The 27,406-nt window shown below is 32.8% G+C and overlaps 2 protein-coding genes across 3 annotated transcripts; both read left to right on the forward strand.

Annotated features, from left to right (window-relative positions):
• The first annotated feature begins 8,510 nt into the window (after positions 1–8,510).
• LOC114395953 (pectin acetylesterase 10-like) lies at positions 8,511–11,004 on the forward strand. The gene is made up of 4 exons (XM_028357820.1): positions 8,511–8,787; positions 9,371–9,453; positions 9,774–9,903; positions 9,996–11,004. Exons 1-4 carry the CDS (start codon positions 8,574–8,576, stop codon positions 10,145–10,147), a joined length of 579 nt encoding a protein of 192 aa, XP_028213621.1. The 5' UTR covers positions 8,511–8,573; the 3' UTR covers positions 10,148–11,004.
• Positions 11,005–11,039: 35 nt separating this feature from the next.
• On the forward strand, positions 11,040–20,133 carry LOC114394824 (sulfite exporter TauE/SafE family protein 3-like). 2 transcript variants are annotated; one of them, XR_003662852.1, is made up of 8 exons: positions 11,040–11,176; positions 11,627–11,692; positions 11,949–11,976; positions 12,400–12,486; positions 12,578–12,631; positions 12,707–12,888; positions 16,910–17,002; positions 18,879–20,133. XR_003662852.1 is itself a non-coding variant. In XM_028356500.1 (7 exons), the coding sequence occupies exons 2-6, from the start codon at positions 11,664–11,666 to the stop codon at positions 12,749–12,751; spliced, it is 243 nt and encodes an 80-aa protein (XP_028212301.1). In that variant the 5' UTR covers positions 11,040–11,176; positions 11,627–11,663; the 3' UTR covers positions 12,752–12,888; positions 16,910–17,088. The 2 variants fall into 2 exon arrangements, 1 of the variants encoding a protein (XP_028212301.1); XM_028356500.1 differs by lacking the exon at positions 18,879–20,133 and having other exon boundaries at positions 16,910–17,088.
• Positions 20,134–27,406: the final 7,273 nt, after the last annotated feature.

Below are 27,406 nucleotides of genomic sequence, written 5' to 3' on the forward strand. Positions count from 1 at the left end.
TCTTCCAATAATACCAAGGTTTAAGTGATTGTTTGTTAATGCACATGATGCAAAAAACCTTTCATGGCATTCGGATGACCGAAAATCTAATGGATTACTGCGACATCCTGCCGATTCTCCACAGTGGAAGACAATTGATCGTTTGTATCTAGAGTTTGGGGATGATCCAAGGAACCTAAGGCTTGCTCTTGCTTCTGATGGAATTAATCCTTATGGTAGCTTAAGCAGCAACCACAGTTCGTGGCCTATTTTACTTATGATTTACAACCTTCCCACATGGTTGTGCATTTTGCGTAAATACATTATCCTGTGTATGATGATCGCGGATCCAAGGCAGCCAGGGAATGATATTGATTTGTATCTTACGCCGTTAATCGAAGACTTGAAACAATTGTGGGAAGAAGGGGTAGATGCGTGGGATGCAAATGTGCAGCAGACGTTCAGGTTACGCACAATGGTGTTTTGTACTATTAATGATTTTCTAGCATATGGAAATTTAAGTGGATACAGTGTGAAAAGGCATCATGCATGTCCTATCTGTGAGAAAAACACAAGCTTCGTCCAACTCAAGCATGGAAAGAAGACAGTATATACCAGGCATCGAAGATTTCTAAAAGCTTTTCACCCTTATCGACGATTGAAAAAAGCTTTTAATGGAAGTCAGGAGAATGAAGGCCCCCTGGAAGCATTAACTTGAAATCAAGTTCATGATCGCGTAAAGGACATTGTAACCGTGTTTGGGAAGTCCCAGAAGAAGACATCATCTCCCAACAATATGTGGAAGAAACGCTCAATATTCTTTGATCTTCCATACTGGTCTGATCTATATGTGCATCACTGTCTAGATGTTATGCATGTGGAGAAAAATGTGTGTGATAGTTTAATTGGTACTCTTCTTAACATTAAAAGGAAGACAAAGGATGGTTTGAAATGTCGTCAAGACTTGGTTGACATGGGAATACGAGAGCAGTTGCATCCCATATCACAAGGTCGGCGAACATATTTACCCCCAGCATGCCACACACTGTCAACAGCAGAGAAGAAAAGTTTTTGTCAATGTCTGCGGAATGTCAAAGTTCCACAAGGATACTCTTCAAATATCAAGAGCCTTGTCGCCCTCAATGATCTTAAGTTGGTTGGCTTGAAGTCTCATGATTGCCATGTCTTAATGCAACAATGATTGCCTGTTGCGATTCGCGGCATCTTGCCTGACAAAGTTAGGGTTGCCATAACCCGTTTGTGCTTTCTTTTTAATGCCATATGTAGTAAAGTCATTAATCCTCATCAATTGGATGACTTAGAGAATGAGGCTGCCATTGTCATTTGTCAGTTGGAGATGTATTTCTCACCATCATTTTTTGACATCATGGTTCACCTAATTGTTCATCTTGTGAGGGAAATTCGGTTGTGTGGTCCAATTTTTTTTGCGGTGGATGTATCCAATTGAACGCTACATGAAAGTGTTGAAGGGATATACCAAAAATCAATACCGACCAGAAGCTTCCATTGTAGAAAGGTATGTTGTTGAAGAAGCTATTGAGTTTTGTTCACAGTACATGGAAATAGTTGAAGCTGTGGGGGTACCGAAAATTCGTCATGACCAGACACGAGGAGGTCAAGGGACACGAGGCTTCAATGTTGTTACCATGAGTCGACAAGATGTGTCACAAGCGCATTTGTATATCTTGAATAACACACAGGAGGTCGTTCCATACATACAAACTCAGAAACAATATCTGACATCTATTAACCCAAAATTGAACATGATAAAATTGTTGCAAGAGCATAATAGAACTTTCATGAACTGGTTTAAAGAAACAATTATGAGTGATGACAATGCTTCCAAAACATTAAGATTGTTGGCTATTGGTCCGAATCTAAATGTCCCTACTTGGAAGGGGTATGACATAAACAATTATTCGTTCTATACAAAGTCACAAGATGATAAAAGTAGTGTGCAGAATAGTGGGGTGATTGTGGAGGCTCATTCTGAGCACTTTTCTAGAGCATCTGATAACAACCCAATTGAAGCCTCAATGCCTTACTTCAGAGTTATTGAAGAAATCCGGGAGCTTGATTATAATCAATTTAGAGTGCCAGTATTTAAATGTAAATGGGTTAATGGAAATACCGGTGTTCATAGAGATGAAATGGGATTCACTTTAGTAGACCTTAACAAGGTAGGTTACAAGGAGGAACCATTCATTATGGCAGAACAAGCTAGACAAGTGTTTTACATCCAAGATCCAAATAATTGTAGATTATTAGTGGTTCTACAAGGAAGGCCAATTGGTGTTAGGGAACAAATTCATGATGCATCCCTTGACATTTGTGAGACTCCTCGTTTTTGCACAAAAATGCCTTCAATATGTGAACAAGCAGAGGTGGTTGACGTACATGCGATTCGTCATGATCATGCTGAAGGTTTATGGGAGAACATTGCTCCTTAACCGCCTTGTATCAATGCAATGTTACAATATTATTTTATTTGTTATTGAGTTATATGTAACGTTCATATTTATTTTGTGTTGCGTACATGCTATTTTTAATCCTACCAAATTAATCTAAATTTGTTTCATTTGGACAGCGTCATGGTGACACCGCCAAGGTCCCCTCCGCAGTCAGATGGTAATACGGAGCCACAACCTAAGAAGACAAGACAAAGCACACGTCTTAGAAGGCTGACTTTAAGAAGTTTAGATCAGCCTAGACCAACAGTTAATGTGGATCCTGCTTCTGGAAGAGCATCAGGCCCAGAGAAGCAAAAGTTCCACAGTTTTTTAGGGGTTGTAGCTTGAGAAAAGATCCCGATTGTCCACTGCAATTGGAAAAATGTGCCAGAAACTCTTAAGGACATGGTATGGGGGGACACTTTGGTAAGTCACGTTAACAGTTTGATGTATTGAAACATTGAGTTTATATTCAAAAAAATGTTTACATGCACTAAAATTGACATGATGAATATGTAATGCAGGCTAAATTTGATATCCCAGAAGCTGAAAAGGCCAAGAAAAAAGTAATGTCCACGGTGGCCACTAGATGGAGGCAATTTAAGTCTTCACTAACCACTAAATTTGTCTATGCTGACACACAAGCCGGACAGGAAGAAAATCCTTCAGTAAAATATGGTATAGATAAACAAACTTGGGACAAACTTGTTGCAAGTGGCAAGACCCCAGATTGGCAGGTAACATGTTTGTTCAATTTAGTTTAAATTTCTTTAGAAATGTACATTTTTAACTATTAAATAAATGCAAATAATATATTGTCAATGACAGGAAATTCAGAAAAAGGCACAGGACAGTCAAAAATACAATGACAGCCCCCACGTACTGTCTCGTGGGGGTTATGACTTGCTTGAGAAAAAATTGTTAGATGAGAAAACAAAGCAAAGACAACAGCAGACACTTTTGACTGAGAATCCATTGTTTGATCTGGAGGAGCCGCCATCTCCCATTAAAAGGCACGTGAAGTGGAAAATGGCTCGAACCAAACGATATGGCCAGATGACATCAAAGGCGGCAAAAGAAATTTCGGACAGAATTATGAGTTGTAGCATGATTATAATCAATTTGGAACTAATTTTTGTTTGCTTTATAATTACTACCTCATTAACTCTTTCAATATGTTGTGCTTGTTATAGGACTCGTTAGAAGAGCAGACGACACAAGGTAGTTTTGTCCCCCATGGTCGGGATGACATCTTGAATACGACCATTGGCAAACCGGAACATCCAGGTCGAGTTCGTGCAGCGGAATCTGGTATGACCCTTACTCAATTTTATGGTAGGGCAACACGTACGTCGAGTAGTTCCTCAGCAACACTAATGCAGCAATAGTGGGTTGACATTATTGGAAACATAAAGGAACAAGTAAGGAATGAATATGAAGAACAACACAAGAGGAGTCTGAAGGAATTTAAGAAAGAGTTGTCCTGTCAAATCTTCATTCAGTTGAGTCAGATGGGATCACAATACTCTCCCCTTATAGGCATTGGTTGCACGTCTTAGCACTAAAGGAAGTAATGTAGAAACTGCTGATGTTGACCCATCAGGAGACAAAAATGTGAGCTTAAAACCCATTATGGGGTTATACGTGCAACGACAACATACTACAATGTTGGTGGCCTTGGGGAAAATATGTGACGGGGGATCTGCCATTCACAATGTCACTTATGCTGATGATGTTGTAAGGGTGAGTGTTGACAAAGTTATAGAAGGTGACGCCGAAGTGCCCTTCCCGACATCAGAGATTCAATATGTCAGGTAGGCTCTTCAAACATTCATTGCATGACCAACAAATCTTGTGAAAAAAGTGTCATATGAGGTAAATTTGGTGTTATTATATTTGCTGCATCACATGTTTACATGAATATATGTTAGTTTGTGACATTATGTAAATTGTTGTTTTCATTACACATTTAGGAGTCCGATACTAGTCCAAAGAAACTTCCTGAAACAGATGAAAGGGGGACGAATGATTTTGACCATGATCCATTGCGTCAACTGATTAAAAGCCTATATTACATGTACGACACACCTGTTGAGTTGAAGTGGGATGGAAGCAAATTTGGGCTTTCAAATGTTGATGCTTCATTCTTCTTGACATTCTCTGATGTAAATGAAATAGTAGCAGGATACAAATGTTTGAACATATCTATACTACAGTTATGGATGTTGTAAGTAAATTTAATATGATTCATTGATAAGTAGTATTTTGTATGCTATGCATCAGTATCAATTTTTATGTATATTTTATCAAAGTAGGTTTTTGGATGAGTGGAGCTCAACTTTAGGTCATGCTTCCGTGTATGGATTCCTTGAGCCACAATCGATACACCATGCAAAGGATCGACGTGCTGAATGTGAGCATTACTTACAAGCATGGCTCAAGGAATCGCAACGAGAGGTGTACCTAGGAGCTTACTTACCTAATACTTGTTTCTTGTAGGGGCCATTGGCAACTGGTAGTACTGTGTCCTACGACCAATGTTATTGCATGGTTTTGTTCGTTATGTAAGAAACCTGATACTCATATCAAAACTGCAATTAACAAGTAAAGTTTTGTATTGTCCCTCATATCATGCAGTGTAATATTTTGTGTCAACCATTTGTTATCGTCGTATAGACGTTGATCATGCTATTATTATAAGCAGTGCAATGAAGTCAGCAAACACAACTGCGAAAGGTACAAATAATCCAGCAACTCCTAAGTGGATTGAAGTCAAGGTTAGTGATGCAATTAATCATTATTTTCCAGTATTGATCTTCAAATGATAACCTCAATACAATTGTTAGATCGAATTATTATTTATATTGAATGTAGAGCCATGTTCAAAGCGGAGGGTATGAGTGTGGCTACTACGTGATGCATTGGATGTGGAACATCGTCAGTGGGGGTTTAAAGAATGATTGGAGCATGGTATGTTCGGTTTAACATCTTCAAATTACTATTTTAGTAGTATTTTCATTCATTTTACATCTTCATTAAATACACCCTTTGTATTCTTCATATTTTGTAGTGGTTTCTTGATGGAACGGCGTTAGACAACGAAACAATTACAACGATTCGCCAGAAATGGGTAGCATATTTTCTTAAAGTTCAAAGCAATCAATGTACAAAGTCTTAGTTGACATAGGAAATTTTTTGGTTATTGTGAACATTACTGAGACAAATGTCACTATATTGGCTTGTATTTATTTGGAAATATATTTATCAAACTTTGTGTTTTGTTGTCTCTACAAAATTGTTGGGCTGAGAGAATGGAACTTGTTCTTTTAATTTTTTGTCATTAATGGCAAATGGAACGATATCAAGCAAGGGAAGACCCTTAGGTTTTCAATAATTACATTTTTGCTATGCCGCTGATTCTTTTTTTTAATAAGACAGCAGACATAAAATTCACAAATTTCTAACTCCTGTACATACTTATTCTTTTTTAACTGTAAAGAAGCAATGCATCTTATTGGCAATGAGATCTCTTTGCCTCTATCAGATTTAGAGTGAATCATGGGGAGGACAGCTACACAACTCTTCCAAGAATAGACCCTTTTGTGAGCCAAAGGATCCCGACACAGAATGGTAATTTTACATTTTTTATTTATTTGTGAATGAGTTTAATTTTTCCTTGTTGAGGCTTTTGCTTGGTAATATAAAAGTAATAATAAAGTTATAAATCTTTGTTTGAATATCTATATTTCTAATAATCTAGAAGATCTTGAGAATTTCATCCAGTTTGCTAGTCAAGCTAGTAATCCCTTTCAGTTCATAAACCAGATTGCACACATCTCAGCGACTATAGGACGGTTGAGGCAAGCAAGTGAAGTTTTCACCTATTATGTATGATTTTTAGAAGTCTGTAGGCAGAATAGCTGGCCCTAGACAAATGACTCCAAAATCAGTGATTCATTAGATAGAGAAGTCATGAAAAGTTCTCGGCATGAAAGAAGGACGTGACTCCTCTCTAGCCTAGCACCCTTTCCCTCAAACTTGAGAACAGGCATCTCAGATGGAAAGTTTTTGAACTTTCAGGCAATGTTGTCTAAACTGCCTTCTTGCTTTCCATTAGAGGGGATAGTTTATCCCTCTGCCAAAATTAAACTATATTTTCTCTCAATGGGAATGGGATTCAAACTCTGGATTTTCTAAATAGTGTACACAGAGCTTAACTCATTTTCATGAGTACAACATTAGGTGCATGTTTGGGTCTCATCATTTTGTTGTAGCTTGCTTAAACACACCTTTGGCTTCATATATAACTGATCTTCATTATTGTAAATACCTTTTATGCATAACAGGTTGAATGCAAAGAACTTTTTTACAGACATTTACCAAAGCTGCATGATTCTATTGCTGATAACCTTCTCCCTGGATGCACCACAGTGGAGCAGGTGACTTTTTTACCCTTAAGTATGATTGTCAAGTAAAGGAGCAGCTGACATGGATACACTAGAGTTGTTATTATGATTTTCTGGTAGGCATATAATGATTATGAACAAGGATTTCAATTTTCTGTAATAAGATGACAAGACCTACCTTTCCTTAGGAAGCTCATGGATGATTTTGAATCATATCATATCTTGTAAATCATCTATGTTATATCAAGTATGGTGGTAAGTATATCCTTCGAAAATATTTGTTTCTGACATTTATGAAACAAGTTACCTTTTAATTTGGATTCCCTCTCTTTGGCCCATTCCTACCAATAATTCTTTTAATGAATTTTATGCTGCAACAAAACATTGGATTATATAAATTTTATATTTTATCACAAAAGATCTGTGCATCTTGTCATTTTCAGATTGTACAAGTTGATATACCTCAATCCTTGTTTGAGGAACAAGGAAGGTAGCTTTATGGAGGCAACCTATTAGAAATACAAGTATTGGTTGCAAGTTGCATCATTTTCAGGCCAATCAGGCAACATATATTCCAACATTTTTACATTTATTCGTGATTTAATGCAAAAAAAAATTAAAAAAATAAAAACTCTGCTCTCTCTCAGGCAAAAATGAAACTAAATGAGCAGCAGCTGGCGACTCTATCAAGTTCAAAGGCTGTGAACGAATTTCTTGAGCATCAGAAGGAAAATATAACAAATTTGATAAAACAAAGTGTGGCAGTTGGTGATATATATAGGCATGAAAATCTGCAGGTAGCATGTTTGATTAAAATACATTTCCATTATAAATATTTGCTCAGGTAACGCCGACAACAAAATCTTTCCCCTTGTCAAAAGATTACAAGTGTATTAGGGCCACCACAATTCTGTGATTGAGAAATAAAATTTGCTTTGCACATATCACTTGCTTTATAAATTATAATTAAACTATCTAATTGATTGTGTTTTGTTTTAGCGGATGCAAGTTGTGAGAAATTTTTTGATTGAATGTAATGATCAGTATATTGTTGAGGCTTTTATTTGAATTAGGAGCTACTGCAATTTTTCCTTCTCAAGTTGAGGAATATTTCATATTAAAAATTCATGGTGTTATTTATTTGTTATTGCTCTTCGTAAACCACTTATAAAGAGAACTCTTTGGTACCTGAGTTCAATTCTTATGAATAAAAAAAGATATTATCACACTATGATTCAAGACAAAGAATATTATCACACTATGATTCAAATAACCGTGCAGATTTTTATATAATAAAGATCATGGATGAGGTGTGCACCTGATGTTCACATCAGTCATTTAATCAAGACTATAGAAGTGCCTAAAACACAGGTTATCAAACAATATGAGGTTTTTGAATGTCATGAAATGAGAGAACACGAAGGATCAAAGCGTGGAGTTCTTTTAGAAGTTCACAGCTTAAACACAATGAAAAATGGAATCACTTCTTCTACTATGAGGAATCCACATGAAAGTAAGAATATTATTCTTCAGCGGCAATGCCATTATCAAGACATATGACAGGCTGGTCCCTTTCGTGTTGAATTCATATGGTTTTGTTTTTCTTTAAGGCAAAGGTAAGAAAAAAAACTAAGTAAGTTCTTTGCTTTTTTTATTTTTATGTTTAGCGATTGTTGAGTTTCAATTTGGATGTGGATGTGGATGTTGAGCAGCCAGAATGAGAATGGGGAACCTCTTATGGCTTTGCATTGTTGCAACACTTGTTTTCAGCTTCTGGGTTGATTCCTTTTCTGCATATGAATATCACCACTTCAATGAAACCGAGTTCTCTTTATTGGAGTCTCAAGAACAGGTACATTCATCCCTCCTTGGGAGAACATCTGTCATGGTTGGACTCACAGTTATTCAAAGTGCTGCTGGCAAAGGAGCAGGTACAGTATAACTTCACCCTCTTTGTTTTTTCATCTCATGAATGAGAGTTTGTGAAGCAGATTTGATTAGTTGTTCTGATTTTTGTTTTAGTAAGATCCATTGCTATTTAGAAAGTAGTTCATGTAATTAGAAATTGCTTGAAAGTATTGTTGCATGTCAATTAATTTTTAAAAAATGACTAAAAATATGAAGGCATGTACTCAGAAACTAAAGCATTTACAGAGCCTATGCTGGCTGATATTAGTTGTTAAGGATCTGGTACAAATTCCCACCTTTTCCATCAGTGTGGGTTTGAATCCGTGATGTCACTTTCTCGCTTGGTGGACAACCTTCTCTGGGAGATCCCTTAACACCTAGGGGCTGGTTGAGTAGCTGCAACATGGCAGAATTGCTTATGGAGTTACGGTTTGAACCTGTGCAGTAATCTTCTAAGTGAATCTGTCATTGGCGTCCTGTCTAGTAGTTTTCCACCACTTTTATCAACTAAAGAAAGCATATATAGAGCCTTATTTTTGGGTGATAGATAACAATTTGTAGCCCTTTAAGTTAGCTAAATATATTTCTTTTCTTTCATTGTCGCAGTTTGCTTGGATGGAACATTGCTTGCTTATCATTTGCATCGGGGATATGGATCAGGAGCAAACAGCTGGATCGTTAATTTAGAGGTATCACATGAATATGATCTTTCAAATTGATCTGTAGCACGTGCTTATTTTTATATCTTCTTAATAGATTTAGATTTGTATACCGAAATAATATACCATGCAAGTTTAATTGTGTCAAGATTAATGACTAAGCATTTCTAGTGTAAGTAATGTTGGAATTGACTTTTATTGTGTGTGAAAAGATAATGATTGAAAATACTCAGATAAATTATTTGGGATCAGAACATGTCATGTATGGATGTTTCCAAGTGTTGATGAAGCTACTTCCCTTTTGTGCTATAAAAAATTATGTTGGTATTTAAGTGTAAATCCTGTGGCAGGGAGGTGGGTGGTGTAATGACGTTAGATCATGTGTTTATCGCAAGAAAACACAGCGTGGGTCATCAACATTCATGGAAAAACAAATACCTTTTACTGGAATATTAAGCAATAATGTTGAAGATAATCCAGGTTTTCATTCAATTTAATTACCTGAACTATTTTATTTATGCTTTCTCCATCCCCAGCTCGTATTTCCTCATGTTGTTTCCTTATGGTTGCAGATTTTTTCAACTGGAACAGAGTGAAAATTCGTTATTGTGATGGTGCCTCTTTTGCTGGGGATGCTGAAGATAAGGTAGATTTTGATGTGTTGGAGTTATTGAAAATTGAAACGGTGTTTAATTCTGTGGAGGCTGACAAGAAGATGAAATAAAAAAAACTAAAAGAAAAATAGTTAGCTTACAATATTAATGTAGTATCTGCAATAGCATTCGTTGCAGTATATAGATTTGATTTGATAATAGGAGAATATACAAATACCTCTGCTTAACTCTTATTTTTTTATCTTGCTTATTTTGTTTTTGAAACTTTGAATTGTAACATGTCTTAATGAACTTTGCCGACTTCCAACTTTCTTCATTCAGTTTTGATAATAGTAACATGTTTTTTGTAATGTTAGCTGTAGATACATCTATTTTTTGGTTACCAGTTAGGTGTACACAATCACAATTTTAACATATAAAAAACTGAGGCATGATGTTGATGACACTTCAGGCACTTAATTTTACATTGGAACTAAGCTTACACTTCACACCACTGTGCATACCAACACAACACCACGCATTGTCCGACATTGAATCATTACCACAAAATAACCCATGCAATTAAGGCACCACTGCACCAGTCACCTCCCTATTTTTTTTATATCCGTGTTGGACTTATTCTAAAGATGTCCCATTGGACTTAGAGGTGAAACAAAGATGTATATTTGTTGATAATAGTTGTTATTTTTATAATAAGAATGAAATAAACTTTTTGTTATGATAAAGATGTCCCATTGAACTTAGAGGTGAAACAAAGATGTATATGTGTTGATAATAGCTGCTATTTTTATAATAAGAATGAAATAAACTTTTTGTTATGATAAAGATTTCATTTGTTAATTAACTTACTGCATCTTATATTGGGGGATTTTGTGAAAGTTAATGATAGTAAAGCTCACCATCATTTTGTTCTCATCGTGTGGCTAGAAAATAGAAATAAAACGAACTTGCAAACTATTAGCACCACACAGTGGACCAATTAAAAAAAAATAACAGAAAAAAGATGTACAGAGAAAAGATGTACCTTGGCAATGAGATCACGTCAGAATGGGTTGTTCATAAATTCATGTTTTGGTCACTGCCAATCTGAGAGGCAGGATACATGGTTTGCTGACAACTCTCCTGCCATTGGGAAGAAGGTGGGTCTTTCATCATGTCTCTAATGCAATTTTAGTTAAGAATATCGCATCTTGGTATGTGGAGGAGTTTGTATACTAGATTGACCTTATAATTACTTAATGATTATATGATTTTTGCCATAGAATATTCACCTTGATAAAAATTCTACGAAATTGTAAATGCATGCTTTGTTTATTGGTCATATATGTCGTGTCAACTGTTTACTACAACCTTAAGCTAAGACATCCTACATTGAATATGCCCATCATTGACTATGATTTGGCACTTCTCATTCAACCAATGCTCATGCTTGGCATCACCATTGGAGTGGTCTTCAACGTTGTATTTTCATATTGGATTGTGACTATATTGCTTATTGTTCTCTTCTTAGGCAACAATTATTTTAACTGTGATTTCAATTAGTCATTTTTCTTTATGCTACCCCTCTAACGTATTTTATTGTCTTGCAGGCACATCAACAAAATCATTGTTTAAGGGGATTGAAACATGGAAAAAGGAAACCATAATAAAAAAAGGTCTCCTTTAACTAATCATTTATATTTTCACTGCATATTTTTAACTGACATGTTACCATAATAAACAACAGAATTTAATAGAATTTAACTAGAAGAAAGTAATATTTTGTTAATAACTTTGTGTCTTTGGATTTATTGATCATAAAAGATCAATTTACGAAGGTTTTCTGATTAATAGTTTAATTATCTGTGTTTTTGTATATATTTAATCTGGAATTTATGGCTAATTGTATGAACACATGTTGTTTCAATTCAGGAAGCTGGTAAACATCCTGTATCAAACGGTGAGTTCGGACCAAATCATATTAAAGTTTTACCAGATCAATTTCTTTCTGATGTCAGCGTACATGCAACTTTCCTTTTGGTGTACGTTCTAGGGCTGAAGTGGAATACAAACCTCTTCCCAGTGGATATTTTTTTAGAATATAATTTAAATATACTTGTAAACATTTTTTACTCTCATTTAATGATTATTATATACAGTCTGGTTAGAAAGGTTATTGATTTGTATATATGATAACAATTTTAAAAATTATATTTATGATGATTTTTCAATAATACATAAAAATAAAATCTAATTTTTATTTAAAAATTTGATAACTATAAATTTAGCATGTGCAGTCATATGTAGATTATCTAAATAAAAAGTTAGTGAGTTCTTATGGATGTGAGGTGACTTTCATATCTAACTAATGTGTATTTTGCAGGTGGCTATTATTGAAAATGTATATTGGAAGGAGTTTGGCCTTCTTGTATTTGTTTGGGTTTCATTCCCTGCACTACAGATTGGCAAGGTTTGTTTGCTCTTTCCTATCTACTAGTACCAAAGAATAGTTTATACCATGCACTTTATCTAACTCGAGACCAATAATCTCCTATTGACAGGAAAACTATACGACTACTTGTCCAACATTTTATTGGGCACTGAACTTGTTACAGGTAATTCTATTCAAGAGTTGGCACCAGAGCATTATAGTACCCCCTTAAGTCATGCTGGCGATTTGCTTTTCACAGGGCATATCGTCACTCCTCCTGACAAGTTGGTTTGCAGCTCTATAAAGAACCTTGGACATGCACGATCAGAGAAAACCTTTGCTCCCCTTCTGCCTTCCTTGCTTCGTCCGTCGCCTTTCTTGCTTAGTCCTTCCCTTTTGGTGGTTTTTTAACTCCTTTCTTCTTGCTTTCCTCCTTTCCTGGTAAGTTATTTTTTAACTTTCATACTTCAAATATTAATATTATTTGGATTATATATATGTTACCTTATAGTTGGTATGTTAGGACTATTTAGTTTATGTTTTTTAAGTATATATGCTACTTAGTTTAAGTTGAATTGTTAATATTATTTTGTTTAGGTTTTTTAGATTTGTATGTTAATATTTGTGTTATATATATATATATATATACTACGTTAGTTTTAGTTGGTATATTATTAGTATTTGATTTAGATTTTTGGCGGTTATTTGTGTTATACATATGCTATGTTATAGTTTTAGTTGGTATTTTATATTACTTTGTTTAGTTATCTTACATTATTATTTAAATATATGATACGTTAGTTATTATTTTGTTTGCAAATAATTTTTTTTGTATTTACATTTGTTTGTAGAATATATTTTAATTAATTTCATTGTTGTTAATTGAAAAATATTTTCTGTTATTAATTTAAATTTATGTATGTATTTTAAATTATTTGGAAAAAAATTTTAAATGTTGTTATTTGCATAATATATTTTGTTATTCAAATATATATATATATATATATATTTTAACTTTTTTTGCATATATTTTAATTTATTTGGAATGTATATTTAAATTTTAGTATTTATATAAAATATTTTGTTATTCAAATATATATATTTTGTTATTTATTTGAATTTGTGTTTGTATATATTTTAATTTATTTGGAGTTTATATTTAAATTGTAGTATTTATATAAAATATTTTGTTATTCAAATATATATATATATATATATATATATTTTGTTAATTATTTAAAATTGTGTTTGCATATATTTTAATTTATATGGATTGTATATTTAAATTTTAGTATTTATAATATATATATATATATATATATATATATATATATATATATATATATATTGTTATTTATTTGAAATTGTGATTGCATATATTTTAATTTATTTGGAGTGTATATTTAAATTTGAGTATTTCTAGAATATATTTTGTTATTCAAATATAAAAACTCAAATATATATATATATATATATATATATATATATATATATATATATATATATATATATATATATATTAAGTTAGTTATTCAAAAATTTTAAAGGCCGAACGAAACCTTCCAAAGTATACATTTTAAAGGTAGAACAATTCATTACTAACTTCCTATTATAAATAATTAACGCTAAAGTTAATAAATTCAAAATAAAAATATTTAATTACAAAAAATACTCGAAACTCAAATTTTATTTCAGACTAAAAATAATTACTTAAAATAAATTAAAACAATGCCATACAAATTAATAAATAAAAATGATGTTTGTTGAAACTTCAAATTTATTCCGGACTCAAAATAAATATTTCAACTAAATAAAACCGATCCTACATAAATTAATAAATAAAAATGATGCAAGAAAACAGAAATTAGTCATTAAGACAAACTTTAGAAACATATAGAAGACTTACAAATATTTATAGAGGTACCAACATAAAAGCATTCACATACTCAACAATTTTTTTTAGAGGCACAAACCATGAAGCATACAAGAAAGCATATCCCAGACTCAAAATAATTATTTCAAATAAATAAAAACAATCCCACATAAATTAATAAATAAAAATGATAGAGAAATTAATGATTGACAGAAATTTAAAAACACTTACAACACTCAAAAATTTTTAGAGACACCAACACAAAACCATTCACAGCCTCAAAAATTTTTAGACCCACGAACACAATGCATTCACAGACTCAACAATTTTCTCTAGAGGCACAAACCATGAAGGATAAAGCACCACATGAATTTTCTATTTAAAGGCACATCAAACATACTTCAAATAAATAAAAACGATACTACATAAATTAATAAATAAATTAATACAACATAATAGAGAAATTACTGGAGAGAAATTTAAAAACACTTAGAAGACTGACAAATTCTTTACAAACACCAAAAGCATTGACACAGGTTCAGCCATTTTTTTAAGGCACAAAGCATCCCACGAATTTGCTATTTAAAAGCACAGCAACCACATATCGCCAATACAAGTGGCGATTTAGGCTCCACACAAATCGCCATCCCTGGTTGTGACACCAGCATAGCCCGTGACCCCCTAGCTTGCACCCTCTGCACAAAGCCTGCGTCATTTGCATGCCAAAGACAAATCGCCAGGCATAGTGGCGACAAAGGGGTGCTAAATCGCCATGCATGCAGGCGATATGCATGCATGGATGGCTGGTTTCACGTGCAAAACAAAGACCCATGATGGAAAATCTTTAGAAACAACCCATTCTGGGAAATAGTTTCTAAAAAGACCCCATTTATAGGATAATTTGGCCCCATTACAACTTACAAGCGAGCTCCTTTCAATTCAAGGGGTTAATTTCGATATCAAATCTCAAAGTCACATACACTAGCATCTTTTTAATTGTATACTTGAAATGGACTAAAACAAAAATCAGTTCTATTCACTAAAATGGTAATGAGTTCTTCTAAAAATGTAGTATCATTTTTTTTAATAAGAAAATGTAGTATATATCACTAAAAATGCAAAAGATGGTATCATACATTAAATTTAATTTGAGTAAAAAATAAAACAATGAGTAATGTATGTATAAAGCTTTTACAAAAAAACACAAAAAATAATGTTTGTATAAAACCTAGAAAGTTTTTTTACGTGGCATAAACAGGCCCAAAGTTGAAGGGGAAAAAAACTGGTAGAAATAAAGACTTATGGTTGCATACCATTAAAGCCTATAACTTTGTTTTTAGAGGATTAAAGTCTATAACTTAATTACTACTATATCATCTACTCCTACTCGTCATTTTGCAGTAAAAAAATATACTCATCATAAGTATGGACCCGATATAAAATAAAATTAATGAAAATTTTTATATAAACATTAATTAGCTAGGTTAAATTAATTTCCAATATGAATATATGATGAATGACTCAACTAGTAAACTATGATTCCAAATGTATTACAAAATTAAACTAGTGTCAACCTCATTGTATATATGTCTAATTTTGTCCAATTAAGAAAACTCTTCCTCTCAACATATATATAGTCTTTGTTGATGTCAATTGTCAATGAATCTCTCTCTCTCTCTCTCTCTCTCTCTCTTCTTCATGATCATATCATAGTATTTCATGTGATCCTTTGATTACATGATGGTCACTGTCTTTGTATAAATGATTATGTAAGATTGATTTAAATGCACCACGGACTTCATTAATTGGTCCTTACATATACATCATCCTTGCACCTTCCATATATACCTGCTCGTGGTTCCCAAAAAACTATAAAATATATATAACCTTCCCCTGTACGAATTACTATTACCATACAAACTCACAAATAACCCTCCAAAAATGAAATTGGTGGTCCTGTTAACGTGATAAGCTGCTCATGGGCATATTGCAACTTCTTTCCCATGGGCATATTGCAACTTTTGCCGCTTCTCTCCACCCATCTACTACTTCACCTTACCAGTTGATTCTTAAAATCCTATCATTAATTTACTTTTCCTCCTTGTTCTCTTCTAAACTCTTACGTCTATAACCATTGACCAAGAATTTGTGATAGGTAATTAAACTCTCCTTTGATACGACTTTGCATAGATCGATTCAAATTCTTTTATCTAATTTTGTTAATCATGACAAAGGAATTAATTTGACAACATATCACCCAACTTTTGCAGGAAATTCAATGTACCTTATTCTCGATTTAATTTAATTTTGCCAATGTACCGACGAAGTAACTACTTAATTTCTCATAGGCATGCAAAATCGATAATTCTCCTCCTAATTATAGATACCACACCTCTATAAAATGAGATCAATTTAGAACGTGGAGTCTTCCATCGAAGTCAACATAACAAATAGTTAAAAATGTTTCATGATTTTTGTGATTTAATATTAATCCTTTTTGATTTGAACCTGTCTGACTCTCACGTAATAATCGTCCCTTATTAGTTTTCTGTTTGAAATTATTCACAGGATTGAATGTCTTGTGTGCAGGTTTCTACGCCACAACCACCTTTTCCATGACCTTCTCCTTATGTATGTCTGTTATAGAATACTACCTGTTGAAACGTTTTCCAGTTCCTTATGGTTAGTGCCCGAGAACTTCTAAGTTCTAATTAACTGTGTATATTTGATGCAACTATTCGATTAATTAGCTTGTTTGCCTGTAACTTATGTGTTTTGTTAAATGTTTTGTTACAACAACTCTTTATTTGCGAGAGCATCTCTTATCATGTTTATTACCCTCCACAATATTTGTCAGTGCAGTCTTATTACGTGAGCATGCATCGTAACTTTCTTTTGCTTTTTCTCAAAACTTATTACATGGGATTTGAGGATCTCTGTAAATATGGGTCATAGCACATATTGGAAGATTATTTTAGTGATTATGTGGGGAATTCAAAATTATCTAAAAATTGTATTTAAATGTTGAACCAGACATTGCATTCAAAGACGGTTATTGCATAATAATTGTCTTTGAATGTCAAACCAGATGTAACATTCAAAGACGGTTGTTATGTAATAACCGTCTTTGAATGTCGAACCAGACACTGCATTCAAAGACGGTTATTACATAATAACTGTCTTTAAATGTCGAACCAGATGTAACAATCAAAGACGGTTATTATGTAATAACCATCTTTGAATGTCGAACCAGATGTAACAATTAAAGACGGTTATTATGTAATAACCATCGTTAAATGTCAAATCAGACACTGCATTCAAAGACGGTTATTACATAATAGTCGTCTTTGAATATCGAACCAGATATAACAATCAAAGACGGTTATTATGTAATAATCGACTTTGAAGTTCGAACCAGACACTACATTCAAAGACGATTATTATCTAATAACCGTCTTTGAATGTCGAATCAGACACTGCATTCAAAGACGGTTATTAGATAATAATCGTCTTTGAATGTCAAAGCAGACAGAGCATTCAAAGACGGTTATTAGATAATAATCGTCTTTGAATGTAGAACCAGACACTTCATTTAAAGACGGTTATTCGATAATAACCATCTTTGAATTGTTCTAACTTTCAAAGACGGTTATTATAATAACCGTCATAAAAAATAATTTCGTTTCAACGATGTTATATACAATGATGGTTTACAACCGTCGTTAAAAACACTTAATAACCGTCGTAAAAAACCATTTTTCTAAAGTGCCTTATTTGGGCAGCCAGAGCCTAAGTGATTTCATTGAAAATGTATGTAAAAATAGGCAGTTGCTATATCTATTCCCCTTCTTTACTTATTCATTCTCATTTTTAATTTCTTTTCCAAAAAGTACACTCATCTATTCACTCAGAAAGGGGAGTGGATAAGCAATAAAGGGAAGTGGATATAGTTAGTGCCTAAAAATAATGTTTAAATTTGTAGCCCAAAGCATTGCCTAAGTAAAACATTAAAGGGAGTATTATTGGTCCCTACTAACCAAGAGTTGTTACCAAACTACCATTCCTCACCCTCAGTCTTCCCCATCCGTCCCAAAATACTCACTCTTTCCCTTCCCATTCTTCATTCATTCATTTTCCTCTTCCTCTTTTCTCTTTCCCTTTCTTTCCATTTTTCACTCGCTGCTAAAGTTCTTTTCTTTTTTGTTTTTGTAAACACAACAAAATCATCATTTTATTTTTTTTCTTCGGATTTTGGCTTACACAATAGAATTATGAATCCATCATGTTACAAGTTCATCCCTCATGTAACACAATAGAATCGTGATTTCATTGTGTAATAATTTGTATAACACAAAAAATTGTGATTTCATTGTGTTAGACAAATTACTATACATCGAAATTTCGTTCTATTAGACAAATTACTACACAACAGAATCACAATTTCATTGTGTAACAGAACTTGGTAAACAATGAAATCTTGATTCCGTTTAGGCTGCAAATTATGTAGTAGACACTTTTTTTTATAGAAATAACTAGTTTTTTTATATTGCTTTTGTAGGTCAATGGATTGGCATACATTTATATCTGATGATGTTACAATGCCAAATGGATGAGGAAATATGGAAGCCAATTCTTTTACCAACTTGACCTTTTATATGGAGTCAAGCCTAATGATAATGGTATGGAGAATGATAATGATCAAAATGTTGGTGCTAAAGACACTGAAATGTAGTCGCAACCTAGTTATCCTAGCTTTTCTAATTATTTCATGACAGATGCATGTGTTTTGTGAAGCCTTGTGCTTTGTTATTGAATAATTTTTTTTGATTTTTTTAGGTTTTTTAAGAGCGTGATAAATTATTAAATTGGGCTTCACGTGTGGGAAAAGAGCATGGGTTTGTAGTTGAGATTTGTAAGTCAGAAGTAAGTAAAAAAAATGTGGGTGTCAACTAGAACCCGAAAATATAGGTTTCCTTTTAAATTAAAAGAGAGGTTTGTGAGAATCATATGGTGGAGAGTTACTATAGAATGTGGTTTCCATAACCATAAAGTGATGACAACACTACTTGGTCATTCATATGTTAGTCGTAAGTAGTGAAGAAAAAACTATGATTAACCAGTTGACCAAAAACATGGTGAAGCTTGGTCAAATTTTGTTGACAATCAAAGATCAAGATCAAACAAATCTCAGCACCATTAAAACCATATACAATGAATGTCAAAGATATCGTCGCAAACAAAGAGGACCAAGAACAAAAATACAACATTTGATGAAGTTGATAGAATGCAACGGATATGTTTACCGGTTTAGAAGGCTAGACAATGAAGATGTCGTCAAAGATATAATGTGAGCACATACAGATTCCATCAAACTCCTAAATTCATTTCCAACAATGTCGATTTGTCATACAACTTACAAGACAAACAAATATTGTCTTTTGATATTGGAAATCGTTGGTTTCACTTCAATAAACATGAATTTCATTGTTTCCTTTGCTTATTTAAGTTCTAAGAGAACGAATAATTTTGAATGGGCTTTAAATAAGGTGAAAGGATTATTTGTGAAAGATTATGTGTTATCTCAGGTAATTGTCAATGATAGGGATCTTGCTTTCATGAATGCATTAGAGACTGTGTTTTCTTCTTCAATCAACTTGTTATGTGTGTTCCACATCATAAAGAATGTCAAGGCAAAATGCAAAATCTTGGTGGATAAGGCTGAAGAGTGGCAAAATATCATGGATGTTTGGGAACTATTGTTGTAATCTTTGGATGAAGAATTGTATAATGAACGATTGAAAAGCTTTACAAACAAGTGCACACGTTATAAAATATTTTTTGACTATGTCCAAAATACATGGTTGACGACTTTTAAGGAGAAGTTTGTAGAATAATTGACTGATCAAGTGCTGCATCTTGGAAATCACTTTGTGCAGGTATACATTATCCACTAAAGATATCATTTACTTTTGTAAGCTAATATTGATTTATTCGCTAACTCCGTCTTTTGTATGATAATGTAACTTTTTTTAAGGGATAATTATCCCTTGCCTCCTATTGTACCACAATGGAAAAGATATTGCACACTCGAAGCCCGTTCATGGCAAAAGCCTTACATGAGACACATTCAAGCTTTCAACTCAATACAATTTCAATAAGCTAGAGGATCTTAATATGTAATAGACATTTCTAACAATTGAAATGATTTTATACATCCAATTAATTTTATGGATGTGTATCTCAATATGTAGTATGTAGTAGACATTCTTATTAAATTTCATTTAATACTTAATTTTTTAATCTCTTTGTGAACACTGCTTCGTCTATTTTGTACAGAAGAAAAAAATACACAACGGAATCTACCTCTAAAGTCACCTCTATTTGAGCTACCTTTGTAACGACTCGTCTCGTCGCTACGATATCATTACTCTAAACCGCGTAAATTTCAATTTTTAAATGAAAACTCTGTTAATTTGCTTTTGAAAAACAAGAGTAAATTTTTTACAATATACGTTCACCAAACAACGCACAAATACTTAAATGAATATATATAGGTATAATAACTCAGTACACATCATTCATATGACAGAAAGTAAATTAGTTTATACATATAATTAAATTTGTGATTTACATCCTCAATTCAAAAGAACTACAGAACCAGCTACGAAGGAGTTGATTAACAAAATACAACTCTCTCCCAAAATAATATCAACATCATCACATCGGCTTGGTAGCTCCAACAAAAGAATCTCACTCCATGTAATCTACTGTTGTTCATCTGCTCTCATGAACAAAGGTTCGTGATCATCATAGGCACCAACCACACAGTACAAAAATTGCAAGAGTGAGTTTATTACAAAAGGAATCAACACAAAAATCAAATGGCCATAATTAGTAAGAAAACATTAGCAAATATCATAACCATACACAAATGTCTATTAGTCCAACAAATACTCAACAAGTAGTCATCAACTTTCCATAATTCCAATCAATCATGTTGAGTATGTTGCATGCACTTGACCTCAACCCTCAAATGAAATGTGGTACCATTCATTAGGAAATATCCTAAGTGTGTCCACATGACACTCTCACTTAGGAAAACTAGGTAGCAAGTGTTGAGGTCACCCTATCATGCACAGCCAACTCCCCTCCATGGCGATCAGCCTAAGTCTTAAGGGAGTTCCAAACCGAGTGACATGCCCCTAAGTACAAGTATTTTCCCCACATGAAAAACTACAAGGACTTACTGGCAAAGTTTATATTTTCATGCAATATAAAGTATGAAACATGGGCACCATCAATGCACTGATTGTGGATAATCAAAGATTCTAAGTCATCTCCCTCCAGAGATGCTTAAAACTCTTTAACCACTCTATTTCCCCACCAGGGACATCCAACTTTGTTAGCCACTGCACCTCCCATGTACATACATAGCATACATCATCACAATGACATCATAAACATCAACATCATCTCATCTAAATGTCATTATCATCATCAACATCATCTCATCTTAATGATATTTTCAATATCAATATCATCTCATCTCAATATCATCATCAATATAATCATTATCGTAAACATCAACATCATCTCATATCATCATTATCATAACCATCAACGTCATCTTATATCATTATTATCATAAACATCAACATTATATTATCTTTATGTTATCAACGTCATCAATAATATAATATTTTTTATGTCTGAGATTCATACTCCCCAAGTCTTTAGACAACACAAGTCTCATACAACCACGATATCATTCACAATTTCAATCATCAACTCCCCTCACCTATCATGAGCTCTCTGTTAGCTCCTCTCTGTGTCGCTCAGAGACCTTTCTCGTTCATGTTCTCGATCCAAACACAGAGTTCTATATACCATTCAGGGTCAATTACCCCTGTCAAAACAAAAGGGACTAAGGGGTGTTTTGGGTTCTACTACAAAGAGATGTCATTTTGAAATTTCGATCACGCCAATGTGACTAGGGTTCAGCGAAGGTCACAAAAATAACATCAATTTTATAAAAAGATAACTTTTACAACTTCTCATTTTCAAGGATTTTTCAAAGGGGGTGTAAAAACATCCTATTAGGGGTACCCAAAACACAAGAGACAATAAGAAAAATTCAAACTAACTAGGAGAAAGACATAGAAGTTAAGATTACCTTAGAGAAACTATGAAAGAAAGGATTAGAAGTTTGTTCTCCACCGAATCCTTGAGACGGATTCAGAGAATTTTGCTCCGATTAAAATATTCATCTTTGTGTGGTGGTCTGATAGCAAGCAACGACGACTCGTGGTGGAGAAGGAGGAATTATTACTTCTGGGCGGAATTTTTTTAGAGAGGGAGCTTAAAATGCATAATTATACATTGTTGGATATATTTATAATATGCAGATCTTGCTTAGCGAGCTCATCTTGCTAAGCGGAAATCCACTTTTGGCGTTGAGGGCAACATTTTGCACTGAGCACAATTCCTCTTAGGTTGGAATTGCGCTTAACTCACTTGTCTCGCTAAATGTGATGTCCAAAAGTTTTAGTTTGAAAACCCCAATGGTCAAAGCATAAAGACATGGGTTATGAACCTACAATCCAAATTTGAAGGCGATACAACAATTAACGAGTTTGTGATTGTGATTTTACTAAAACAGGTTTAAGTAAAACTTCAAATCTCACAATTTCAACATAGGTCAATCAAACTCTACATAACCTAATATTCACATCAAGCGATCACACATAGTTAATTCAAACAACATGTCAACTCATCCAAATCAATCACATAATCAAATAACACAAGAAATGCATTAAACATCGATTTTCAGTTAGTGAAATTTTCAGGATGTTACAACCTCCTGGTTACCAGGTAGAGGTGACTTTAGAGATAGAGGTTTTCGGGGTAGTGAATAACGCGAATCAAGATTCCATTATTTATTTCTTTTTTTATTCAATTTTTAAAAAAATAATACAATGAAATCTCGATTTTGTTGTGATAAAAAACTTAAACAATAAAATCTAGATTGTGTTATGATAAGGAGGATGTCAAAAAAAAGTACAATGAAATGTGAAAAAAAAAACTTAATAACAGAATTTCGATTCCGTTATGATAAGGGGATGCAAGAAAACATAACAATTGAATCGTGATTTTATATTTATGTTTGAGGAAAAAAAAAAACAAAATCACAATTTCATTTTGATAAGGGAGAACATATTTGTTTATGCAATAGAATCATGAAAATATTTTCAAAATTAAACCTATCAACCCTTATAAGGGGCCAATAACAATTCCAATAGAACCAATAGCAATCCCCATGAAATAAGATTGATTATTAAGTTGTTACACGCATTGCCAAAATGACCCTTTATCTAAGTTTTTTTTAAGGAACCCTTTATCTAATCTAATCATTATAAAAGATAAAATTTCATTAATCTAATATTGCTGCCGAATCCAGTGCCGACATGCATCACATTCTTATATATCATGTGAATGTTATGTCATCGTTATTTTATTATGCTATCATTGATAGATGACTATTAGGAATGAGTTAGGTGGTTCGTGTGTTCACTCAGTTTTGGATGACATGCGACTGCGTGAATCGCACCGGAAAGCTTCGTAGGTTGGCCACACATAGTGTGATAGGAGCTACGTACAAAGACATCCTAAGATAGGTGAAGTGGCATGGAAAAATTAGTGTTAATTAGTTGAGTTAGACTTCAGAGTTTTTTTCCCGCTAAGATAGTTTAGGAGAGAGGTGAATCACTGTGAGTTAATGGACTATACATTTTCCATTTGTCTATTAGGAGTTCGGACAATAGCCTTGTAAGATTACCCTTATATAAGCATTTCTCTATGAAATTGTGGAGATCCTGAAGAGATTTTACTAAGAACTAGCAGGGTACACGTGTGATTCCACAGGTTATATTGATTTTCATGCCTGTTTTAAAATGACTTATGTATATACTAATAAGTTGATATATATTAAATTTATCGATGTAATGTATAAACATAATTTAATATAATATATTAAAATAATTATATATGACCAGAACAATTTGTATTTGATAAAATAATAATCATGCTATTTTGATTCCATTGCAATAAAGTTTATTATGCCAGTGGTGGAAAAAAAAAAAGAGAAGGAAAAGTCCCCTTTATTGTGTATTGTAGCTTTGGACGAAAAAAATTAACCACACAATAATGATCCGTGGCAGAGGAGAGGGAGTAGGAAGAGAACTTTAATGTGTAGTTAGTTAGGAATGCCATGCGGTTGGTAGAGGTAGTAGTCACCACCCACCCGGAAACCTGTTAAGTAGTTATTGGTAGATTTTTAAATATCCACAAATATTTGTGCGTATATAGATGGTTATCAAAATCTTAACTTAATTTGTGGGTTTACTAGTTTACTTATCTTATGTGAGTTAATGCTTGAATAAACTCTTTTTAGTAGATTATGTGTATAGACTTTATAAACTCTTAGTCTAGGTGGACTCTCTCGAATTTATCATTAAGCAATAAGTTAAAAAAATTAAATCAAAATATAAGTTATTTTAGATTATTTTGTGTGTTTAGTATTCAACCTATTTTCATTTAGTATGTTATTCTTAAATACAAAAATTCCCTTATAACATCAAATTCTTGATGGGAATGATCCACCATTACTATAACATCTGCAAATTATTATCTAGTAACAATGCATTACTAGACTTGATTATTTAAGTATTATGAAATTTATTATTTTACTTTATTATATTATTAAAATGTTTAATTAATATGAATATTTTGTTATTATTTTTATATGAAATGAACTTTTATGAATTTATAAGTTGAGTTTACAAATCGAATATATAAAACTCTTTTAGGTAAATTCTTAGAGTTTAATAACATTGGATATATGTGAATATGTTAAAACAAAATCAAAATAAATAATTTTATTAAAAAAACACTTTTATTATTATTTTTATTATTCTAATATTTTTTAAACAACTATTTTTAATATTTTCCAAAAAAATATTCAAAAATTCTGTGATCTCCAAATAAAATTATTTAAAAATTCTGCATATTATGATACTCGTCACGTCCCGGTCTGTTACCAAACGGTTATTAAAAATATCTATCTGTTATCCGTGCGTACTCATTAGAAATACTCGTTTACTATACCTTGTAGATTTTATTTATAAATATCCCATGTGTAGATTTTTGTGTCATCCCTGGCAGTAATAAAAGTAATAGATAAAAGACGCAAAATAATAACATAATATAATATAAATGAAAGAAAATATTAGTTATAATAAAAAATTGTGTGTAAATAATAAATAAAAGAAAAAGAAATTAAAAATTAAAAGAAAATGGGAGGGAGAAAAGAAAAAAAAAAGATTTTTTCCCCATAAAATGTGTTTAAATTTAAAATTGTTCTTAAAATGAGAATTTGTAATCAAATATTATATATTAATTATGTTGTTTTTATCATCTATCCCAATTACAATGAAAGTAAAATGCGACTTTAAATGCTAAAAACATTTCTAGGTGACGATTGTGAATAACTTAAGAAATAGTCTTCTAATTATATATATATATATATATATATATATGGTTGTTTGTTATTGGGAGTTTTAGAAATTATAGATATGTAGTGCTTAGGATTTAGTGTCTAGGGTTTAGTTTATGTAGTGCATGTGTTAGGGTTTATAATCTAAGGCTGAGGACTTAGGGTTATGTAGGTTTATAATTATTTGAATAGTGAATTTGACAAAAGAAAATACATGTTCGTCATGATTTGCAGATCATGGTTAGAACTAGAGGTTTAGGTCGTGCATTAGGTAGGGTTATAGGCAGAGCCCTAGGTAGACAAGATGATCATCATGTAGATGATGTTACCCAACGGCATAGGCCTATCGCATCCACACGTAGGCAACGGGAAGCTGCCCCTATTGTTGAGAATGTTCTTGAGATGACTAACGACGTACCTGCACCTGGTGCAGAGGGATTAGCTGGTGATGGTGTTGAGGGATCAACTGCTGATGATGCTTAGAGATTCTCATGTGGGCCATGTGACCCATCAGTGCTGACTTCGTTTGCTGAGCATGTTGCACATAGCATATGGAATGGAGAGGTATTATAATTTTTACGTAAAGTTATTTGTTAATTATTTGTTATTGTTGAGTTATTTGTGATAATTAATTTTTGATATAATGTTATTTGGAATCATCTGTGCTTCATTTCAGGATGTACTTTTTACGTAAAGTTATTTGTTAATTATTTGTTATTGTTGAGTTGTTTGTGATAATTAATTTTTGATATAATGTTATTTGGAATCATCTGTGCTTCAATTTAGGAATGCCAAAAGCCCAAGTGATTGATTCAAGACTTCAAGATCAAGCATCAAGAATCTAATCCAAGATTCAAGATTCAAGATTCAAGAGAAGAAATCAAGAAGCAACAAGTCAAGACTTCATATAGGATAAGTATTAAAATATTTTTTTCAAAAACCAAATAACACAATTTTGTTTTACAAAAGAATTTTCTCAAATTTTTTAAGTTACCAGAGTGATTACTCTCTGGTAATCGATTACCAGTTATCAGTAATCGATTACCAGTGACCAGTTTGGTTTTCAAAATGTTTTCAAATGATTTGTAATTTTCCAAAATGTTTTTCAAATAGTGTAATCTATTACACTATATTAGTAATCGATTACAAGTGAATCTGAACGTTGGAATTCAAATCCAATTGTGAAGAGTCACAAATTTTCATAAAATGCATTGTGTAATCGATAATGAACAGTTTTGAAGAAAAAGTTAAGAGTTATAACTCTTAACATGGTTTTCTCTAAAGTCACAACTTTTCCAATGGTTTCTTTGACCGACATGAAGAGTCTATAAAAGCATGACTTTGGCACACATTCAATAGACATATATGATATTCTTCCAAACAATTCTTTTTCAAAATCTTTCTCTAACCATTGCCCATTGTTTTTTCTTTGCCAAAAAGGTTTCTAAACTTTGTTTCAAAACTTTGTTTTTTCTGCAAGTGGAAATTCTGCAGAAAACAAAAGTGTGCTATATTTTCATCCCTTCTTCCTCTTG

This window comes from Glycine soja, chromosome 18 (assembly GCF_004193775.1).
Source record: "Glycine soja cultivar W05 chromosome 18, ASM419377v2, whole genome shotgun sequence".
Classification (NCBI taxonomy): Eukaryota; Viridiplantae; Streptophyta; class Magnoliopsida; order Fabales; family Fabaceae; genus Glycine; species Glycine soja.

Coding starts and splice junctions, on each gene's coding strand:
- LOC114395953 (XM_028357820.1), top strand. CDS start 8,574: ATGAGAATGGGGAACCTCTTATGGCTTTGCATTGTTGCAACACTTGTT. Junction 8,788..9,370: donor TGCTGCTGGCAAAGGAGCAG/GTACAGTATAAC, acceptor TCATTGTCGCAG/TTTGCTTGGATGGAACATTG. Junction 9,454..9,773: donor GCTGGATCGTTAATTTAGAG/GTATCACATGAA, acceptor ATCCTGTGGCAG/GGAGGTGGGTGGTGTAATGA.
- LOC114394824 (XM_028356500.1), top strand. CDS start 11,664: ATGGAAAAAGGAAACCATAATAAAAAAAG. Junction 11,977..12,399: donor TAAACATCCTGTATCAAACG/GTGAGTTCGGAC, acceptor TGTATTTTGCAG/GTGGCTATTATTGAAAATGT. Junction 12,632..12,706: donor GGGCACTGAACTTGTTACAG/GTAATTCTATTC, acceptor TGCTTTTCACAG/GGCATATCGTCACTCCTCCT.